We start from the raw sequence: 16,844 nt of genomic DNA, 5'->3' as shown, positions 1-16,844 counted from the left end.
AACATACATAAAATGGAGTTAATACTTGAAAGAGAGGAACGGCATTGGGTTAGTTTACAGTTTTTATAGCTCTTCACCTGAAGCTATCCTCAATCAATAGTTCTGGCAGTGGGAATGGGAGAAGAGAATAATTAAAGTTTTAATAGAAAGCCACAGTCTAACTGGTTAAAGAATCAGAGGTCAGAGACTGGGGCTGCTACAGTAATTAGAAAGTGGGAAGGGAAATCTAGACACTAGAGTCAGAGAGAGGTAGCCCAAAATGCTATAAATAAAGTCTGCCCAAACATAACTGACTACTGAACTACGCATACACAGAACACACTCCAAGCAGCCCAACTAAGGCAGATAAGGTAGAAGGATAAGGATACCATCTGTGGTCAACTGTAAGAAAAACAAGCGTGAAGTTTAAATAGTGTCAAAGTAGCTGGTCAGTTCTGAGAAATTTAAAGAGAGAGAAAACAACCATCTTCAGAGAAACATAACAGAATCCAAAGTCTCTACAATGTATCATTCACAATGTCTAACAAAACAGCCCCAAATTACTAGACAGAAAATGTAACCTATACTCCAAAGAGCAAACCAACCCTAAAGTAGTTATCACTATACTGAAGTAGCCCAAAATATGCTTGCAGACTTCCAGTTTTTGGTTAAGCATGTAAGAAGCTTACAAGTCATCACTCTATCCTAACAAGTAATAAGCTAAATAAATCAACAACTCTTCTTAGATCCATCAAAGAAAACAAATCACTGCCCCAGAAATTGGAGAGCTAGGCAGATACAGAGCATCAAAACTTAACCAGTACAGAAACCATTAGAGAGCCAGTAACAGTGCAAAAAAACCTATATTGTAATGGACAAATTCATGGAGACTCAGTTTAAACAAGTTTGAGAGTTAAAAACTTGGGCACCAAGTCATAAGCAGATTCCCACACCTTTGTGAGTTTTACCTCCAGGAGGTAAAACCAGGTCCTCACAGTGAAAACTGAAGAAAAATTCCCTTACCTCCTGGCATGGGGAATGGAAAAAGAACCATTTTGCAATATCCCAGAGCATTCTGTTCTTCTTAATAAGACCTACCCCCAGGAGAAACTATTTTACCAGAGCCTAACCTACTGGAATTTTATTAGCCTAATTTACCTGGAGGGAAATAACCAACTTCAGCTCCTTCTAGTCTTTCACATGGGGGAAGAAAAATAGCCATTCCAAGCCCCTCTAGTCATCCTGTTCCACCTAAGAGGATTAAAAAAATCCAAAGAAGCACTGGTGAAGTTCACAATCCAGGGAGATAATCTCATCAAAAGACTGAGATCTAACCAGAGGCCTACAGGATGTTTCACCACCCAGAACACCTTATCATTATATTTCTAAAGGCCTATATACCACAGTTCCTTTAATCCAGTATATCACTTCTGTGGAGGGAGAACCTTTTTAAATTTTTATTTATTAAAAAAATTTTTTTTTTTTACTATATCATGTAGCTTGTGGGATCTTAATTCCCCGACCAGGAATAAAACCCAGGCCCCGGCAGTAAAAGCGTCAAGTATGAAACACTGGACTGTCAACAAAGTCCTCAAAACAATGCATTTTAAAAGAAAACAAAACAGTTTGAAGAGGCTGAATAAGCATTAAAAGCAGAGTCAGATATGTTGGAAATATCAGATCAGACTAGAAAAAAATTTAAACTATGTTAGGGGTTGTTAATGGAAAAATCAGACAACATGCAAGAAACAGATTAATAATGTAAGCTGAGAGATGACAATGCTAAGAAAGAATTACAAGAAATGCTAATAATAAAAAATATGGTAACAGAAACGAAGAATGCCTTTGATGGGAGTTGTTAACAAACTGGACACACTAAGGAAAGAACCTCTGAGCTTGAGGAGGTCTCAGTATAAACCTGCAAAACTGAAAAGCTAAGAGAAATAAAAATGAGGGGGAAAAAGTCAAACAAAACAAAATATCCAAGAACTGTGGAACAACTACAAAAGGTATAAAATACACATGCTGGGACAAAGGGGCAAAGTTAATACAATGGAGCAAAGATAGTCTTTTCAACAAAAGGTGACTGGAAATACTGAACATCTACATGCTAAAACTGAATCAAGACACAGACCTTACACTGAGTTTTTTTTTTTACACTCTTCACAAAAATAAATAACTCAAAATGGATCACAGACCTAAATATAAAATGCAAAACTATAAAACTCCTAGAATATAGGAAAAAAACCTAGATGAACTTGGGTATAGCAATGAAATTTTAGATACAATACTAAAGGCAAAATCCATGAAAGAAACAACTGATTAGCTGAACTTTATTAAAATTAAAAATTTCTGCTCTATAAAAGACAAAGTCAAGAGAATGAGAAGACAAGTCACAGATTAGAAAAAAAATTTACAAAAGACACATCTGATAAAGGATACTATCCAAAATATGTAAAGAACCCCTGAAACTCAACAATATGAAAACAAATAATCCAGTTTTAAAATGGGAAAAAGGTCTTAACAGCTATACCACTAAAGAAGATATAAAGGTGGCAAATGAGCATATGAAAAGATGTTCAACATCATACATCCACTGGGAAATTTGAAATTACAAAAGATACCACTACGCATGTCTTAAAATAGCCAATTTCCAGAACACTAGTAGTATCAAATGCTGACAAGAATGTGGAGCAACAGGAACTCTCCTTCACTGTTGGTGGGAATGCAAAATGGCAGAGCAACTTTGGGAGGGAGTGAAACTATTCTGTTTGACACTACAATAGTGGCTGTACATCATTAGACATTTGTACACAGAATGAACAGTACCAAGAGTAAACCCTAATGGAAACTATGGGGTTTTCTGTGGGTGATAACAATATTTCAGTGTAAGTTCACTGATGGTAATAAATGCACCAGATAAATGTATCAGATGTTGAAAGTATGGGAGATCATGAGTATGAATATGTGGAGGGGGTGGGAGGGAATGGGGAGTATAAATTCTCTGTATTTCCTACTCAATCTTACTGTGAACCTAAAGCTGTTTAAAAAATAAAGCTTATTGCTTTTTAAAATACTTGAAATATTAAATAGGAAATCACAGCACAAAAATAAAAATCAGAAAGAAAAAAGAGGAATTTTAGAACTGAAAGACACAATACATGATTTTTTAAACAAAATCACCTAAAAGGCTTAACAGCAATTTGGAGGTAGTAAGAAAAAAAGTTAGTGGCCATGAAGAAAGATCAATAGAAATTATTCAACCTGACAAAAAGGAAAAAGATTTTAAGATAACAGAGCAACATAACCTGTGGAACATACCAAGAGGTCTAATATATGTGTAATTGGAAACTACACACCATAAAATGAAGCATAAAAAAAGATAAATAATGAGTAAAACTTTCAAAATTTAATAAATTTCAGTGACTTCTAACCAGGATAAATACAAAGAAAACCATAACTAGGCACATCACAGAGTCAAACTCCTAGAAAATAAAAATAAAGAGAAAATCTTGAAAGAAGTTAGAGGAAAACAACACAACATATAAAAAATAATATAAATGACCACTGACCTACCATCAAAATAACAAAACACAGTAGAAATAAATAAAACACTAAAAGAAATAAAGCTGTTAAATGAGAATACTATATGCACCAAATATACACATAGACATAAGCTCCCATGTCTGGCCTCTGGGAAGTGAGGTCGCTCAGTCGGGTCCGACTCTTTGCAACCCCATGGACTATAGCCTACCAGGCTCTGGAGTTTTCCAGGCAAGAGTACTGGAGTGGGTTGCCATATCCTTCTCCAGAGGATCTTCCCCACCCAGGGATCGAACCCAGGTCTCCTGCATTGCAAGCAGATGCTTTTACCATCTGACCCCTGAGGGAAGCTCCCCTCACCAAATGTATCTTTTAAGAATCAAAGCAATCTTGTATTTCCAGCTATTAAGGAGTAATAGGGATTATGTATATATACCATCCCACACAACATTTGAAACACATTTAGACACAGAATAACAGGAAGAGCAGAATAGTGATCCTAGAGAGGGAAAACAAACCAGGTAAATCTTAAAAGTAGCCTAGGCTTATCATGTTGGGAGTTTCTAGGTCAAAATTTAGGGAGGGGTAGCTAAACCAGGGAGAAGGCAATGGCAATCCACTCCAGTACTCTTGCCTGGAAAATCCCATGGATGGAGGAGCCTGGTAGGCTGCAGTCCATGGGGTTGCTAAGTGTCGGACACGACTGAGCGACTTCACTTTCACTTTTCACTTTCATGCATTGGAGAAGGAAATGGCAACCCTCTCCAGTGTTCTTGCCTGGAGAATCCCAGGGATGGGGGAGCCTGGTGGGCTGCCGTCTATAGGGTTGCAGAGAGTCGTACACGACTGAAGCGACTTAGCAGCAGCTAAACCAGAGCCTATCTGCACCACTGAGTTGAAAAGACAGACCACAGAGTTTCAGCAAGTCAAACTGGCTAGAATAACCAGGTTAAAATACCAGAGAGGAAGGGGCTACCCCCAAAGAGAGTTCCCCATCTCTGCAGAATGGTTTCATCAAGTTTCTAGGTAAACACTAATTTGACTATATGTGGGAAAACCATCTGAGCTAGGCAAAAAACCCAATTATGTGCTATTCACAAGAAAAACACTTTAAATATAAGACACATACTGGCTAAAAATTAAGACTGTATGTAAAAAAAGATGGCATCTAAATATTAATCAAATGAAAGCTGGAGGAGCTGGTTATATTAATATCAGAAAAAGTAGACTGCAGAACAAAGAACACTGCCAGGAATAGACAGATTCCCTTTAATAATGACAAAGGGGTTAATTCATTAAAATATAATAATCCTAAGAACAGGGATTAAAAACATAAATTGAAAACTAAGAAGACTGAAAGGGGGGAAAAAATCAATAAATCAACAACCGTTAAAGCAAGATTTCAATACGCTTCTCTTAATAACTAGTAAAAAGTGAACTTAAAAAAAATCAGTAAAGATTCAGAAGACTTAAACACTATCAAGCAACTTAGATATATTAACTTGTATGAATCTCAAGACTCACCAAATGCAGAATCTTTTAGTAAGGACTTGAATGTGCAAGGGTCATCAAGGGGCTTCCTAGATGGCTTAGTGGGTAAACAATCTGCCTGCAATGCAGGAGACCAAGGAGACTTGGGTTTGATTCCTGGGTCAGGAACATCTCCTGGAGGACATGACAACCCACAAAACAGACCTTTATTCTAGACCAAAGCAAGTCTCAATACATTTGAAAAGAATTTAACTCATACAAAGGTTGTCTCTACTATAGTAAAAGTAAATCCCCAAATATCTGAAAATTAAATACACACACACACACACACACACACACATAACTCATTACCTAGAGAAACAAAAAGTACAAGAGAAATTAGAATATATTTATTTTGAATTGAATAAAAATGAAAAGGTAACCTATGAAAACTAAGAGGATGAAGTTAAAAGAGTTCTTGGAGGGAAATTTAAAGCCTTAAATATTAATAGTGAAAGGAAAAAAAGGCCTCAAATCATGATAGGAACTTCTTAGGAAAAGGACAAATTAAATCAAAAGCTGCTTCTCTGAGAAAGTTCAATACAATGAGAAGTAGCTAAAAAGAACTGGAAAAGACTGAGATGCAAATTACCACTGTTAGTGATGAAAGAGGAGACATCACTATAGACCTTACATACATTAAAAGCTATTTTAATGTTAAGTGGATGCTAGAAACAAATTTATGACCAAAAAACCTGAGAACCAAATGGACAAATTTGTTGAAAGACAAACAACCAAAATTTAATCAAGAACAGAGATAACAGATGTGTATGTCCCTACATCTATTAAAGAAATTGAATTCATGGTTTAAAACTTTCCTACAAAGCCAACTCCGGGTTCAGATAACCTCACTTGTGAATTCTACAAAATTCTACACATATTACTTAAGAATTACACAAAATTCTACAAAAATGCTTCTGGAAACTGAAGAGAAGGGAACATTCCCAACACATTTTATTAGGTCAGCACTATAGTAATGCAAACCAGACAAACATGTTAGATAAAAAGAATGTTACAGCCAATATCCTTCATGAACACAAATGCAAAAACTCTTTAAAATTTAATTGATTCCAGAAATATATAAAGTGTATATCATGAACAAGTAAACTTTAGCTCACAGAAATTCGTAAGTGGTTTAATTAATGTTTTTCATCATTTAACCATGACCTAAATGATGTCTTCCCTCATAGCTCAGTTGGTAAAGAATCTGCCTGCAATGCAGGAGACCCAGGTTCAATCCCTGGGTCCGTAAGATCCCCTGGAGAAGGAAACGGCAACCCACTCCAGTATTCTTAGCTGGAGAATCCCATGAGCAGAGAAGCCTGGCAGGCTATAGTCCACAGAGTCACAAGAGTCGGACATGACTTAGCGACTAAACCACCACCACCAAATGATGTTTACAAAAATCTTTAAAAAGAACACTATGTGATCATCTCACTGTACACACAAACTCACACAAAAAGAATGTAAAAAAACCCAATGGCCACTGCTATAAAAATCTTCAACAAACTAAGAACAGAAAGGAACTACACTTCAACCTGATAAAGGGCATCTAAAAAAGACTCTACAGCTAAGCCCACAAGTATTGTTAAAGAGAATCTCCTCACTCCAAGACAAGGAACAAAACAATATATGCTCTCCTACTTCTATTCAATATTTTTGGGAGGCCTTAATTCAGTACAATAAAGCAAAAAATAAAAAAGTAAAACTGTCTTTATGTACATAAGACATGATAATTTATGTAGAAAATCTTAAAGAAACTGCAAACAACTGAACTGAGTTCAGCAAAGTTGCAGGATAAAAGACAAACAAAATTCCATTTTAAGCCTATCAGTTCAGTTCAGTTCAGTTGCTCAGTCGTGTCCAACTCTTTGCGACCCCATGAATCACAGCACACCAGGCCTCCCTGTCCATCACCAACTCCCGGAGTTCACTCAGACTCACGTCCATCGAGTCAGTGATGCCATCCAGCCATCTCATCCTCTGTCATCCCCTTCTCCTCCTGCCCCCAATCCCTCCCAGCATCAGAGTCTTTTCCAATGGGTCAACTCTTCACATGAGGTGGCCAAAGTATTGGAGTTTCACCTTTAGCATCATTCCTTCCAAGGAAATCCCAGGACTGATCTCCTTCAGAATGGACTGGCTGGATCTCCTTGCAGTCCAAGGGACTCTCAAGAGTCTTCTCCAACACCACAGTTCAAAAGCATCAATTCTTCGGCACTCAGCCTTCTTCACAGTCCAACTCTCAGATCCATACATGACCACAGGAAAAACCATAGCCTTGACTAGACGGACCTTTGTTAGCAAAGTAATGTCTCTGCTTTTGAATATGCTATCTAGGTTGACCATAACTTTTCTTCCAAGGAGTAAGCATCTTTTAATTTCATGACTCCAGTCTCCATCTGCAGTGACTTTGGAGCCCAGAAAAATAAAGTCTGACACTGTTTCCACTGTTTCCCCATCTATTTCCCATGAAGTGATGGGACCGGATGCCATGATCTTCATTTTCTGAATGTTGAGCTTTAAGCCAACTTTTTCACTCTCTACTTTCACTTTCATCAAGAGGCTTTTTAGTTCCTCTTCACTTTCTGCCATAAGGGTGGTGTCATCTGCATATATACTATCACCTAAAAATTGTAAACTGGATTAAAAAGTACCACTTACAATCAAAACAGAAATACTTAAAAGATAAATTTACCATTTAATGCTCAAGAAATATAGACTGAAAGCTTCAAAAAATATGATTTAAGAAAGTAAAAATTCAACTAAATGGAGCGCTGTACCATGTGCACAAATCAGGAGATTATCATTAAGATATTAATTCTTCTCCAAATGTAGATATATGACAAAAAAATTAAAATCCCAGCAGTTTTAAAAAATTAACTAGATTATTTGAAAATAGAAATGGAAAGACAAAACAGGATAACAACAAAATTAGAAGATTTATTCTCACAATTGCAAGACTCAGTACTTAGTTATAATGATCAAGACAATGTGAAATTGTGTTATGCATAGACATGCAGATCAATTTCACACAACAGAAATATAGCAAGAGAGCCCAATTTATACTGTCAACAGATTTTGACAAAGGTGCCAAGGTAATTCAAAGGAGTATGGATTCTCTTTTCAAAAAATAGTCCTAGAACAAATAGAAAAATATGCAAATAAATCAACTTCTTTTTCTTTACAGTATATACAAAAGTTAATGCAAAATGAATTATAAACCCAAATGGAAAATCAAGTGCTATAAAACCTCTAAAAGAAAATCTTTATAATCTTAGGTTTTTTGGTTTTTTGTTTTTTAAAATGGGACACAAAAAGGATATGTCATAAAGGGAAAAACTGAGTAGTTATCAAAATCTAAAACCTTTGTCTTGAGAAAGACACAATTAGGAGAAGCCAGCCTATAGCTTGTCTTTTCATTCTCCTAATTGTGTCTTTCTCAAGACAAAGGTTTTAGATTTTGATAACTACTCAGTTTTTCCCTTTATGACATATCCTTTTTGTGTCCCAGTGGTCATCATGGTCAACAAAAGAGTTCAAAATGCAGTACTTGGATGCAATCTCAAGAACGACAGAATAATCTCTGTTCATTTCCAAGGCAAACCATTCAATATCACAGTAATCCAAGTCTATGCCCCAACCAGTAATGCTGAAGAAGCTGAACAGTTCTATGAAGACCTACAAGACCTTTTAGAACTAACATCCAAAAAAGATGTCCTTTTCATTATAGGGGACTGGAATGCAAAAGTAGGAAGTCAAGAAACACCTGGAGTAACAGGCAAATTTGGCCTTGGAATATGGAATGAAGCAAGGCAAAGACTAATAGAGTTTTGCCAAGAAAATGCACTGGTCATAACAAACACTCTTCCAACAACACAAGAGAAGACTCTATACATGGACATCACCAGATGGTCAACACTGAAATCAGATTGATTATATTCTTTGCAGGCAAAGATGGAGAAGCTCTATATAGTCAGCAAAAACAAGACTGGGAGCTGACTGTGGCTCAAGTCATGAATTCCTTATTGCCAAAATCAGACTTACATTGAAGACATAGGGAAGACCACTAGACCATTCAGGTATGACCTAAATCAAATCCCTTATGATTATACAGTGGAAGTGAGAAATAGATTTAAGGGCCTAGATCTGATAGATAAAGAGTGCCTGATGAACTATGGAATGAGGTTCATGACACTGTACAGGAGACAGGGATCAAGACCATTCCCATCGAAAAAAAATGCAAAAAAGCAAAATGGCTGTCTGGGGAGGCCTTACAAATAGCTGTGAAAAGAAGAGAAGCAAAAAGCAAAGGAGAAAAGGAAAGATATAAACATCTGAATGCAGAGTTCCAAAGAATAGCAAGAAGAGATAAGAAAGCCTTCTTCGGCGATCATTGCAAAGAAATAGAGGAAAACAACAGAATGGGAAAGACTAGGGATCTCTTCAAGAAAATCAGAGATACCAAAGGAACATTTCATGCAAAGATGAGCTCGATAAAGGACAGAAATGGTATGGACCTAACAGAAGCAGAAGATATTAAGAAGAGATGGCAAGAATACACAGAAGAACTGTACAAAAAAGATCTTCACGACCAAGATAATCACAATGGTGTGATCACTTGACCTAGAGCCAGACATCCTGGAATGTGAAGGCAAGTGGGCCTTAGAAAGCATCACTACGAACAAAGCTAGTGCAGGTGATGGAATTCCAGTTGAACTATTCCAAATCCTGAAAGATGATGCTGTGAAAGTGTTGCACTCAGTATGCCACCAAATTTGGAAAACTCAGCAGTGGCCACAGGACTGGAAAAGGTCAGTTTTCATTTCAATCCCAAAGAATGGCAATGCCAAAGAATGCTCAAACTACCGCACAATTGCACTCATCTCACACGCTAGTAAAGTAATGCTCAAAATTCTCCAAGCCAGGCTTCAGCAATATGTAAACCATGAACTTCCAGATTTTCAAGCTGGTTTTAGAAAAGGCAGAGGAACCAGAGATCAAATTGCCAACATCCACTGGATCATGGAAAAAGCAAGAGAGTTCCAGAAAAACATCTATTTCTGCTTTATTGACTATGCCAAAGACTTTGACTGTGTGGATCACAATAAACTGTGGAAAATTCTGAAAGAGATGGCAATACCAGACCACCTGATCTGCCTCTTGAGAAATTTGTATGCAGGTCAGGAAAAAACAGTTAGAACTGGACATGGAACAACAGACTGGTTCCAAATAGGAAAAGGAGTTCATCAAGGCTGTATATTGTCACCCTGTTTATTTAACTTATATGCAGAGTACATCATGAGAAATGCTAGACTGGAAGAAACACAAACTGGAATCAAGATTGCCGGGAGAAATATCAATAACCTCAGATATGCAGATGACACCACCCTTATGGAAGAAAGTGAAGAGGAACTCAAAAGCCTCTTGATGAAAGTTAAAGTGGAGAGTGAAAAAGTTGGTTTAAAGCTCAACATTCAGAAAACGAAGATCATGGCATCTGGTCCCACCACTTCATGGGAAATAGATGGGGAAACAGTGGAAACAGTGTCAGACTTTATTTTTCTGGGCTCCAAAATCACTACAGATGGTGACTGCAGCTATCAAATTAAAAGACGCTTACTCCTTGGAAGGAAAGTTATGACCAACCTAGATAGCATATTCAAAAGTAGAGACATTACTTTGCTAACAAAGGTTCATCTAGTCAAGGCTATGGTTTTTCCAGTGGTCACGTATGGATGTGAGAGGGACTGTGAAGAAGGCTGAGTGCCGAAGAATTGATGCTTTTGAACTGTGGTGTTGGAGAAGACTCTCGACAGTCCCTTGGACTGCAAGGAGATCCAGCCAGTCCATTCTGAAGGAGATCAGCCCTGGGATTTCTTTGGAACGAATGATGCTAAAGCTGAAACTCCAGTACTTTGGCCACCTCATGCGAAGAGTTGACTCACTGGAAAAGACTCTGCTGCTGGGAGGGACTGGGGGCAGGAGGAGAAGAGGATGAGATGGCTGGACGGTATCGCTGACTTGATGGACGTGAGTCTCAGTGAACTCCGGGACTTGGTGATGGACAGGGAGGCCTGGCATGCTGCGATTCACGGGTTCCCAAAGAGTCGGACACGACTGAGCGACTGATCTGATCTGATCTGATAGACTGGGAGAAAATAACTACAAAACAATCTGATAAAGCGGTTTTATCCAGATCTGCAAAGGATATTTACTATTCAATAAGATGACAAACAGCCCAATTTAAAAATGGATGGAAGATCTGAACAGACAATTCACCAAACACACACACATGTCAAATATGCACATTAATAAAAAGTTCAACATCAATAATCACTGGCAAAATCCAAACAGAAATCACAATGAGATAGCACTACAAACTACTACTATGGCTAAAATTTTAAAATACAATAATACCAAGCACAGACAAGGCTGTGAAGCAACTGCAATCCTCATTACCTTGCTCTGGAAATGTACAATGGTAGAGTTATTTACCAGTTGGAAAACAGCGTAGCTATTTTCAATAGTTAGATGTATACTTAAAGTATGAGCAAGCAAAGCACTCCTATGTATTAACCCAAGAGATATGAAAACATGTATCACTTAAAGACTTGTACACAAATGTTTAAAATAACTTTATGCATAATAGCCAACAATTGTAAATAACTTCAAATGTCCATCAACTGGTAAATAGATAAACTATGGTATAACTCATCAATGGAATATTCAACAGTAATATCCAGAAACATGGCTGAATCTCAAAAGCACTATGTTAAGTGAAACAAGTCAGACCAAAGGCTACAAACTGTCTAGTTCTCTACCTGAGATTCTGCAAAAAGCAAAACTATCAGGGCAGAAATCAGATCAGCAGCTTCCAGGAAACAGGAGTATGGAGGGGACTGACTATAAGGGGCATGAGGACAAGTTTTGGGGTATTTTAAATACTCTTCATCTTAAATCTAGTGGTGGCTATAAAAATCACATACATTTGTCAAAACTCATCAAACTGTTTACTCAAAACGTGAATTCCACAGTATTTAAACTGCACTTCAACAAACACACGCAAAGAGGAAAATAAAAAGAAGGCAGGATAAAGACCTTTTCAATGTCGATGTACGGCAAAAACTATCACAATACTGTGAAGTAATTATCCTCCAATTAAAATGAATAAAATAATTAAAAACAAACAAAAAAGACCTTTTCAGATAAATGATAACTAAGAGAACTCATGACCAGCAGATATGCACTTCAAAAAAGATAAAAGAAGTTTTTTACGCTAAAGGGAAATAATACCAAATAGGTATTACTTCAGATTTTCAGGAAGCAATGAAGAACACTAGATACTGCAAATAAACAGATGAAGTAATTTTCTTCTCCTAAGTTTTAAAAAATACCTATGGTTAAAGAAAAATCATAACATTTTGTTGTGGGTTTTTAGTGAACACACGTGAACTGTATATGACAACTATAGCATAAGGCACTAAGGAGAAGGAAGGAAGAAACAGAACTATACAGCTGACAAAGCCATGCTCAGTACAGGATATTTATTATTTTCCCTAAGAAGAAACTAATTGTGGAGTAACTGCTTGGATTACTTCATTTAGACACCCCAAAACTCCTCTGAGAAAACTATCATTAATAGCACCATCTTACAAATCAGGAAACTAAAGCTCAGTGAGCTTACACAGCTTGTCCAAGGGTCCAAAATAATAAATAGATCTGGGACTAGATCTGGGTTCATCTGACTCTGAAGTTGATGATTTGTTCAAAGTACCACCTGCCCCTCCCAGTTATACTCTGTGTTTTGGCAAGGGGAGGGGTGTCAATAAAAGCAAAGGTTATATAAAGAACTATTTTACAGCCTTTATAAAACCTTGGTTTAAATAGTTGTCTATAACTTATATCACTCAGTGTTTCTTAAGAAAGCATATTTAACCACTTGGTCACTCATGATAAACACTGTCATGACTAGAAACGTTGATCCATTGTGGCTGGTACTCTAAAGAAGTTAACAGACATAAAACACTGTGTATAAATAACCATGAAATAAGGTAAAGACTAATATGCTCTTCTTAATTAAACACACACAAACAAACACACACACACACACACCCCTCATAATATTTCCCTTTTCTGTGGCTCCCAAAGCGAGAGCTAAAGTTAAAGCTTACGTAATAACTTTACCTCAGGTTCTCAGAGGAGAGAAATTTATCTAATCTTTTATTCTATGACTTTATATTTAACTGTCCCATTGTAGGTGCATCCTATCTCAATCTATCTCAAATCCTTTTGTGGAAGCAGACAGATATAAATAAACAAGTAAAGGAGATTTGGATTAATAATACAAATTGAGTCCAATGAGTGTAAATCTTATTTTTATCAAAAACATTCTGAGTTGGTTGGCAGATAAAATGAAGCAGTCTGTTAAAAGTACTCTGCAAACTGAAATTCTACAAACACTTAATGAATTGAAGTGCTCTTTTTAACCTCTATTTTCAAGAGACATTACAAGTTCTTAAAATCCATACTGGATTTATAATTTAGAATGCATAAGTTGGGAAAATGACAAATGAAAATGGGGTATGGCTGAGTAAATGGTGTTTTCAAGGGCCAGTGCAATGCAAATAATGTGAGTCTTGTATAGCTTCTTTGTTTCTATAGCTTTGGGAGGAGGCAGTGAAGAGCACTAGACTAACAAAAGTGGTGACTTAGAAGCACTACCATTACTCTGCCCCTTTCACATCCTGTGCATGGTAATTTGCTAGCGCCTCTGCAATGATATCTGCCAAATCTTTAAGTGTCCTATGATGCATGTCATTGGGACCTGCTGATTTAAACACATTCAACTCTTAAGTAATGCTGGAACACTTGATTCTCTAGTCAGTTTTGGCTTCACTCCCACTCATTCAGAATTTCTAGACAAAAAGCAATCTTGTATCTCAGAAGTTGTGTTTTTGATGAACATAAGTAAAAGAGCAGATAAAGACTTTTAAATATATCTATTAGCTTTCCCCTTTAATAAAAGTCTAACATTTTTATTTTCTTCTATAGGTAACACAACAGATTCTCAGTCATTCATATCCAGAATGTTATAATATGCTAATAATTAAGGGGGGAAGGAGGAAAAAGGAGGTGGTAAGGCACATGCATATATTACCTTCTGTCCCTTTTTGATCCTGTTCCCCTCACTTAAGTCAGAGAATGGTTAGGAATCCACTGTAGTATAAAAATAACATGATGATATAAAGAGGACAATGGGTAGAATTGTCCCTCTTCTATTACTAAGAAGCTAAAAGACCTAAACAAGTCAACTTCTCTTATTTTTACCTATGAAATAAAGAAATTAGGTTAGAATATTACTAATATTTCCTTTAGCTAAAGAAATGCAATGAATTCAAAACAAAAGTTACAGAAGAATGCAATGATACTCTTGCTCTCCACAGCTCCTTTTCATACCCATTAGAGCTTGACTTCCCTCTGACAGCCTTCCTACATATTCAAATAAAATTAAAATTCTTATTCACAATCTGATTAAGAATAACTCACACAAGGTCTAAATGAGACTTAGTATTATAGGACACTTACATTTTTTAAAAGACCAGTTAAACCACATGCATTTCTAATGAACAGAACCTAGTGGATGGTATACTCAGGGTGGGGGCGGGGGGCAATATGTATCTTTGGACAGAGAGTGACCCCATGGTTCACTTTTGGCCTCCTTATGCTACTCTGTTGTTCCTCAATTGCATTTCCATTTTCCAAAAAGCATAATTAACAGAAACAGCTATAAACACTCTCCAGTTTTTAATCTTTTAATGTTCTTCCATTTGATTTGGTTTCTGCTTCTATCTTCACCACTAAATCATCTAAGGTAAAATAGCCAGTATTGCAGGACTCAGCACTGTAGCTGCACATTAGTTAAACCTTCCTCATTTTAGGGCCTTCACACACACAGACAGAAGAATAATGGAAAGAGGAAGCATATGGAATGGTAAATTAAAATGATGGAGAAGAGCCAGTATCACTGTTTAAGATTTATTATGGGGAAGGAATATGGGAAAAGAATGAAAAGCAATAACTGAAGGGAGAAGCAAGGCGTTAGCTCTTATGAAAGCAACAGGGAACATGGAAATGAAGTAGAAAATGAGGCCTTGATACAGCTGAGAAGTTACCTGTTTTGGGTGGGGGGGGGTTGTTTCTTTTGCTTTCCTTGTTTAAAACGATATACAATGAAGAATGGAAAAAGAGTTGAGGATAATAAAGACAGAAACAAAAATGAAGAAGAAAACAGAGAGAAAAGATGATAGAAACTGAATTTAAAAAAAAACAAACAGAACAGAAAAAAAGAGAAAATTTAGAATGGGAAGCAAGAATAAGAGAATATACAATCCAGTCAGGGAGAGAATATAAAGGATTTTACAATGGTGGTACACAAACATGAGAGCAGAAATGGAAGAACAGTAAAGAAAAAAAAGAAAAAGAGAAGAAACCAAGAATGAGAGAACAGCAAAAACAAGAGCAGGAGAAAGCAGAGCCAGCTGAGTTACAAACCAGCAGCATGTGTCTTTTTGTTTTGCTTTTTGTTTGTTCTTTTATATAGGAACACAAAGTGGCGAGAGATCATGATAAAGAACAGCACCATCTGGGGCATGTTTTCATTGGCCTCTTAATGTACTGCAGGAAACAGAACCCCAAAAAAGAATGTGGGTGGGGAGGGGGGAGTGAAGCCAATGTGACAGCAACAGGAAGCAATAGAAAATGAGCCCAGTGAGTAGACAGCTATAGGATACAGGTGGTAAGCAGGAAGTTTCAGACTAAGCACATGATAGGCAAAAAAAAAAAAAAAAGAACTTCATAAAGCAAGGAAAATATAACAAACCCACCAAGGGGAAGTTATTAATTAATTCAATGTAAAAAACAAAGATTGATCATGGGTCTTTGATGCCTCTTGCTTCACCCAATCACCTGGTCCTATCGAATAACCCATGTTTGGGTTTTACTCAGTTCTATCTTATCTTTCAAATTTATTTTCTTTCTCCCTACCCTCTGAGATACTGTGTTAGACATTACACAGTCAAGTTTGAGATGGATCTGCCATCAGGAGCTCCCAATTAAACAGAGGAGTTGGATAAACACGAATTACTGAAATATGACTCTTGTGAGCACCCCAATTGAAAGTACACTTGGCCCTCCATATCTGTGGGTTCTGCATCTGTAGACAGGGAGGATCAACCTATGAAACTTGAGCATCCACAGATCTTGGTGCTCGAGATGGGTTCTGGAACCATTCTCTGCCAATACCAAAGGATGACTGGAATTATTCCTGAAATTGAATGATGTCTCTCTTATGGCTCCTGTCACTTTCTAACTTGTACAATAGCTATCCCTTTTAAACTATAAACTCTTTAAGGATTAGAATTTCTCTTTTCTGACTAGTTTCTGTACTCAACCAAATCTAGCACAATGTCTTATATATAATGTCTGTTCAATAAAGCTGTGATTTCTAATTTGGAATGTGGGGACCTCATGGATAAGACAATACTGGGCAAGACCTTAAAACATGAGAAAGACTAAAATGGACAGATATGGAGGCACACTACTGTAAAAAAAAAAAAAAAAAAAGGAACATAAAGTAAGGTGAGGAGAAGTAACAGCAAGTTAATTCTGTGACAGGGCACTAGCCAAGAAGATGAGACCGGCTAAGGTGTGGAGCAAAAAAACAAAGACAAAAACCACTAGGCTGACATACTACTGGGTTTGATATAAAGAGCAATAACAGTTAAAACTTT

The 16,844-nt window shown here is 36.9% G+C and overlaps 1 protein-coding gene across 3 annotated transcripts in view; it reads right to left on the bottom strand.

Annotated features, from left to right (window-relative positions):
- ZCCHC7 (zinc finger CCHC-type containing 7) overlaps positions 1-16,844 on the bottom strand; it is a 257,902-nt gene that overhangs the window by 167,402 nt on the left and 73,656 nt on the right. For 2 of the 3 annotated variants that reach the window (XM_070794773.1, XM_070794774.1), the window contains exon 3: positions 5,047-5,187. The exons of the other annotated variant lie outside the window; for it this stretch is intronic. In XM_070794773.1, coding sequence (XP_070650874.1) covers positions 5,047-5,187 — 141 coding nt within the window. The remainder of the gene's footprint in view (positions 1-5,046; positions 5,188-16,844) is intronic. 3 annotated transcript variants of the gene reach the window in all.

This window comes from Bos indicus, chromosome 8, assembly GCF_029378745.1.
Source record: "Bos indicus isolate NIAB-ARS_2022 breed Sahiwal x Tharparkar chromosome 8, NIAB-ARS_B.indTharparkar_mat_pri_1.0, whole genome shotgun sequence".
In the NCBI taxonomy this organism is placed as follows: domain Eukaryota; kingdom Metazoa; phylum Chordata; class Mammalia; order Artiodactyla; family Bovidae; genus Bos; species Bos indicus.
This window is presented reverse-complemented; position numbering and strand designations above follow the sequence as displayed.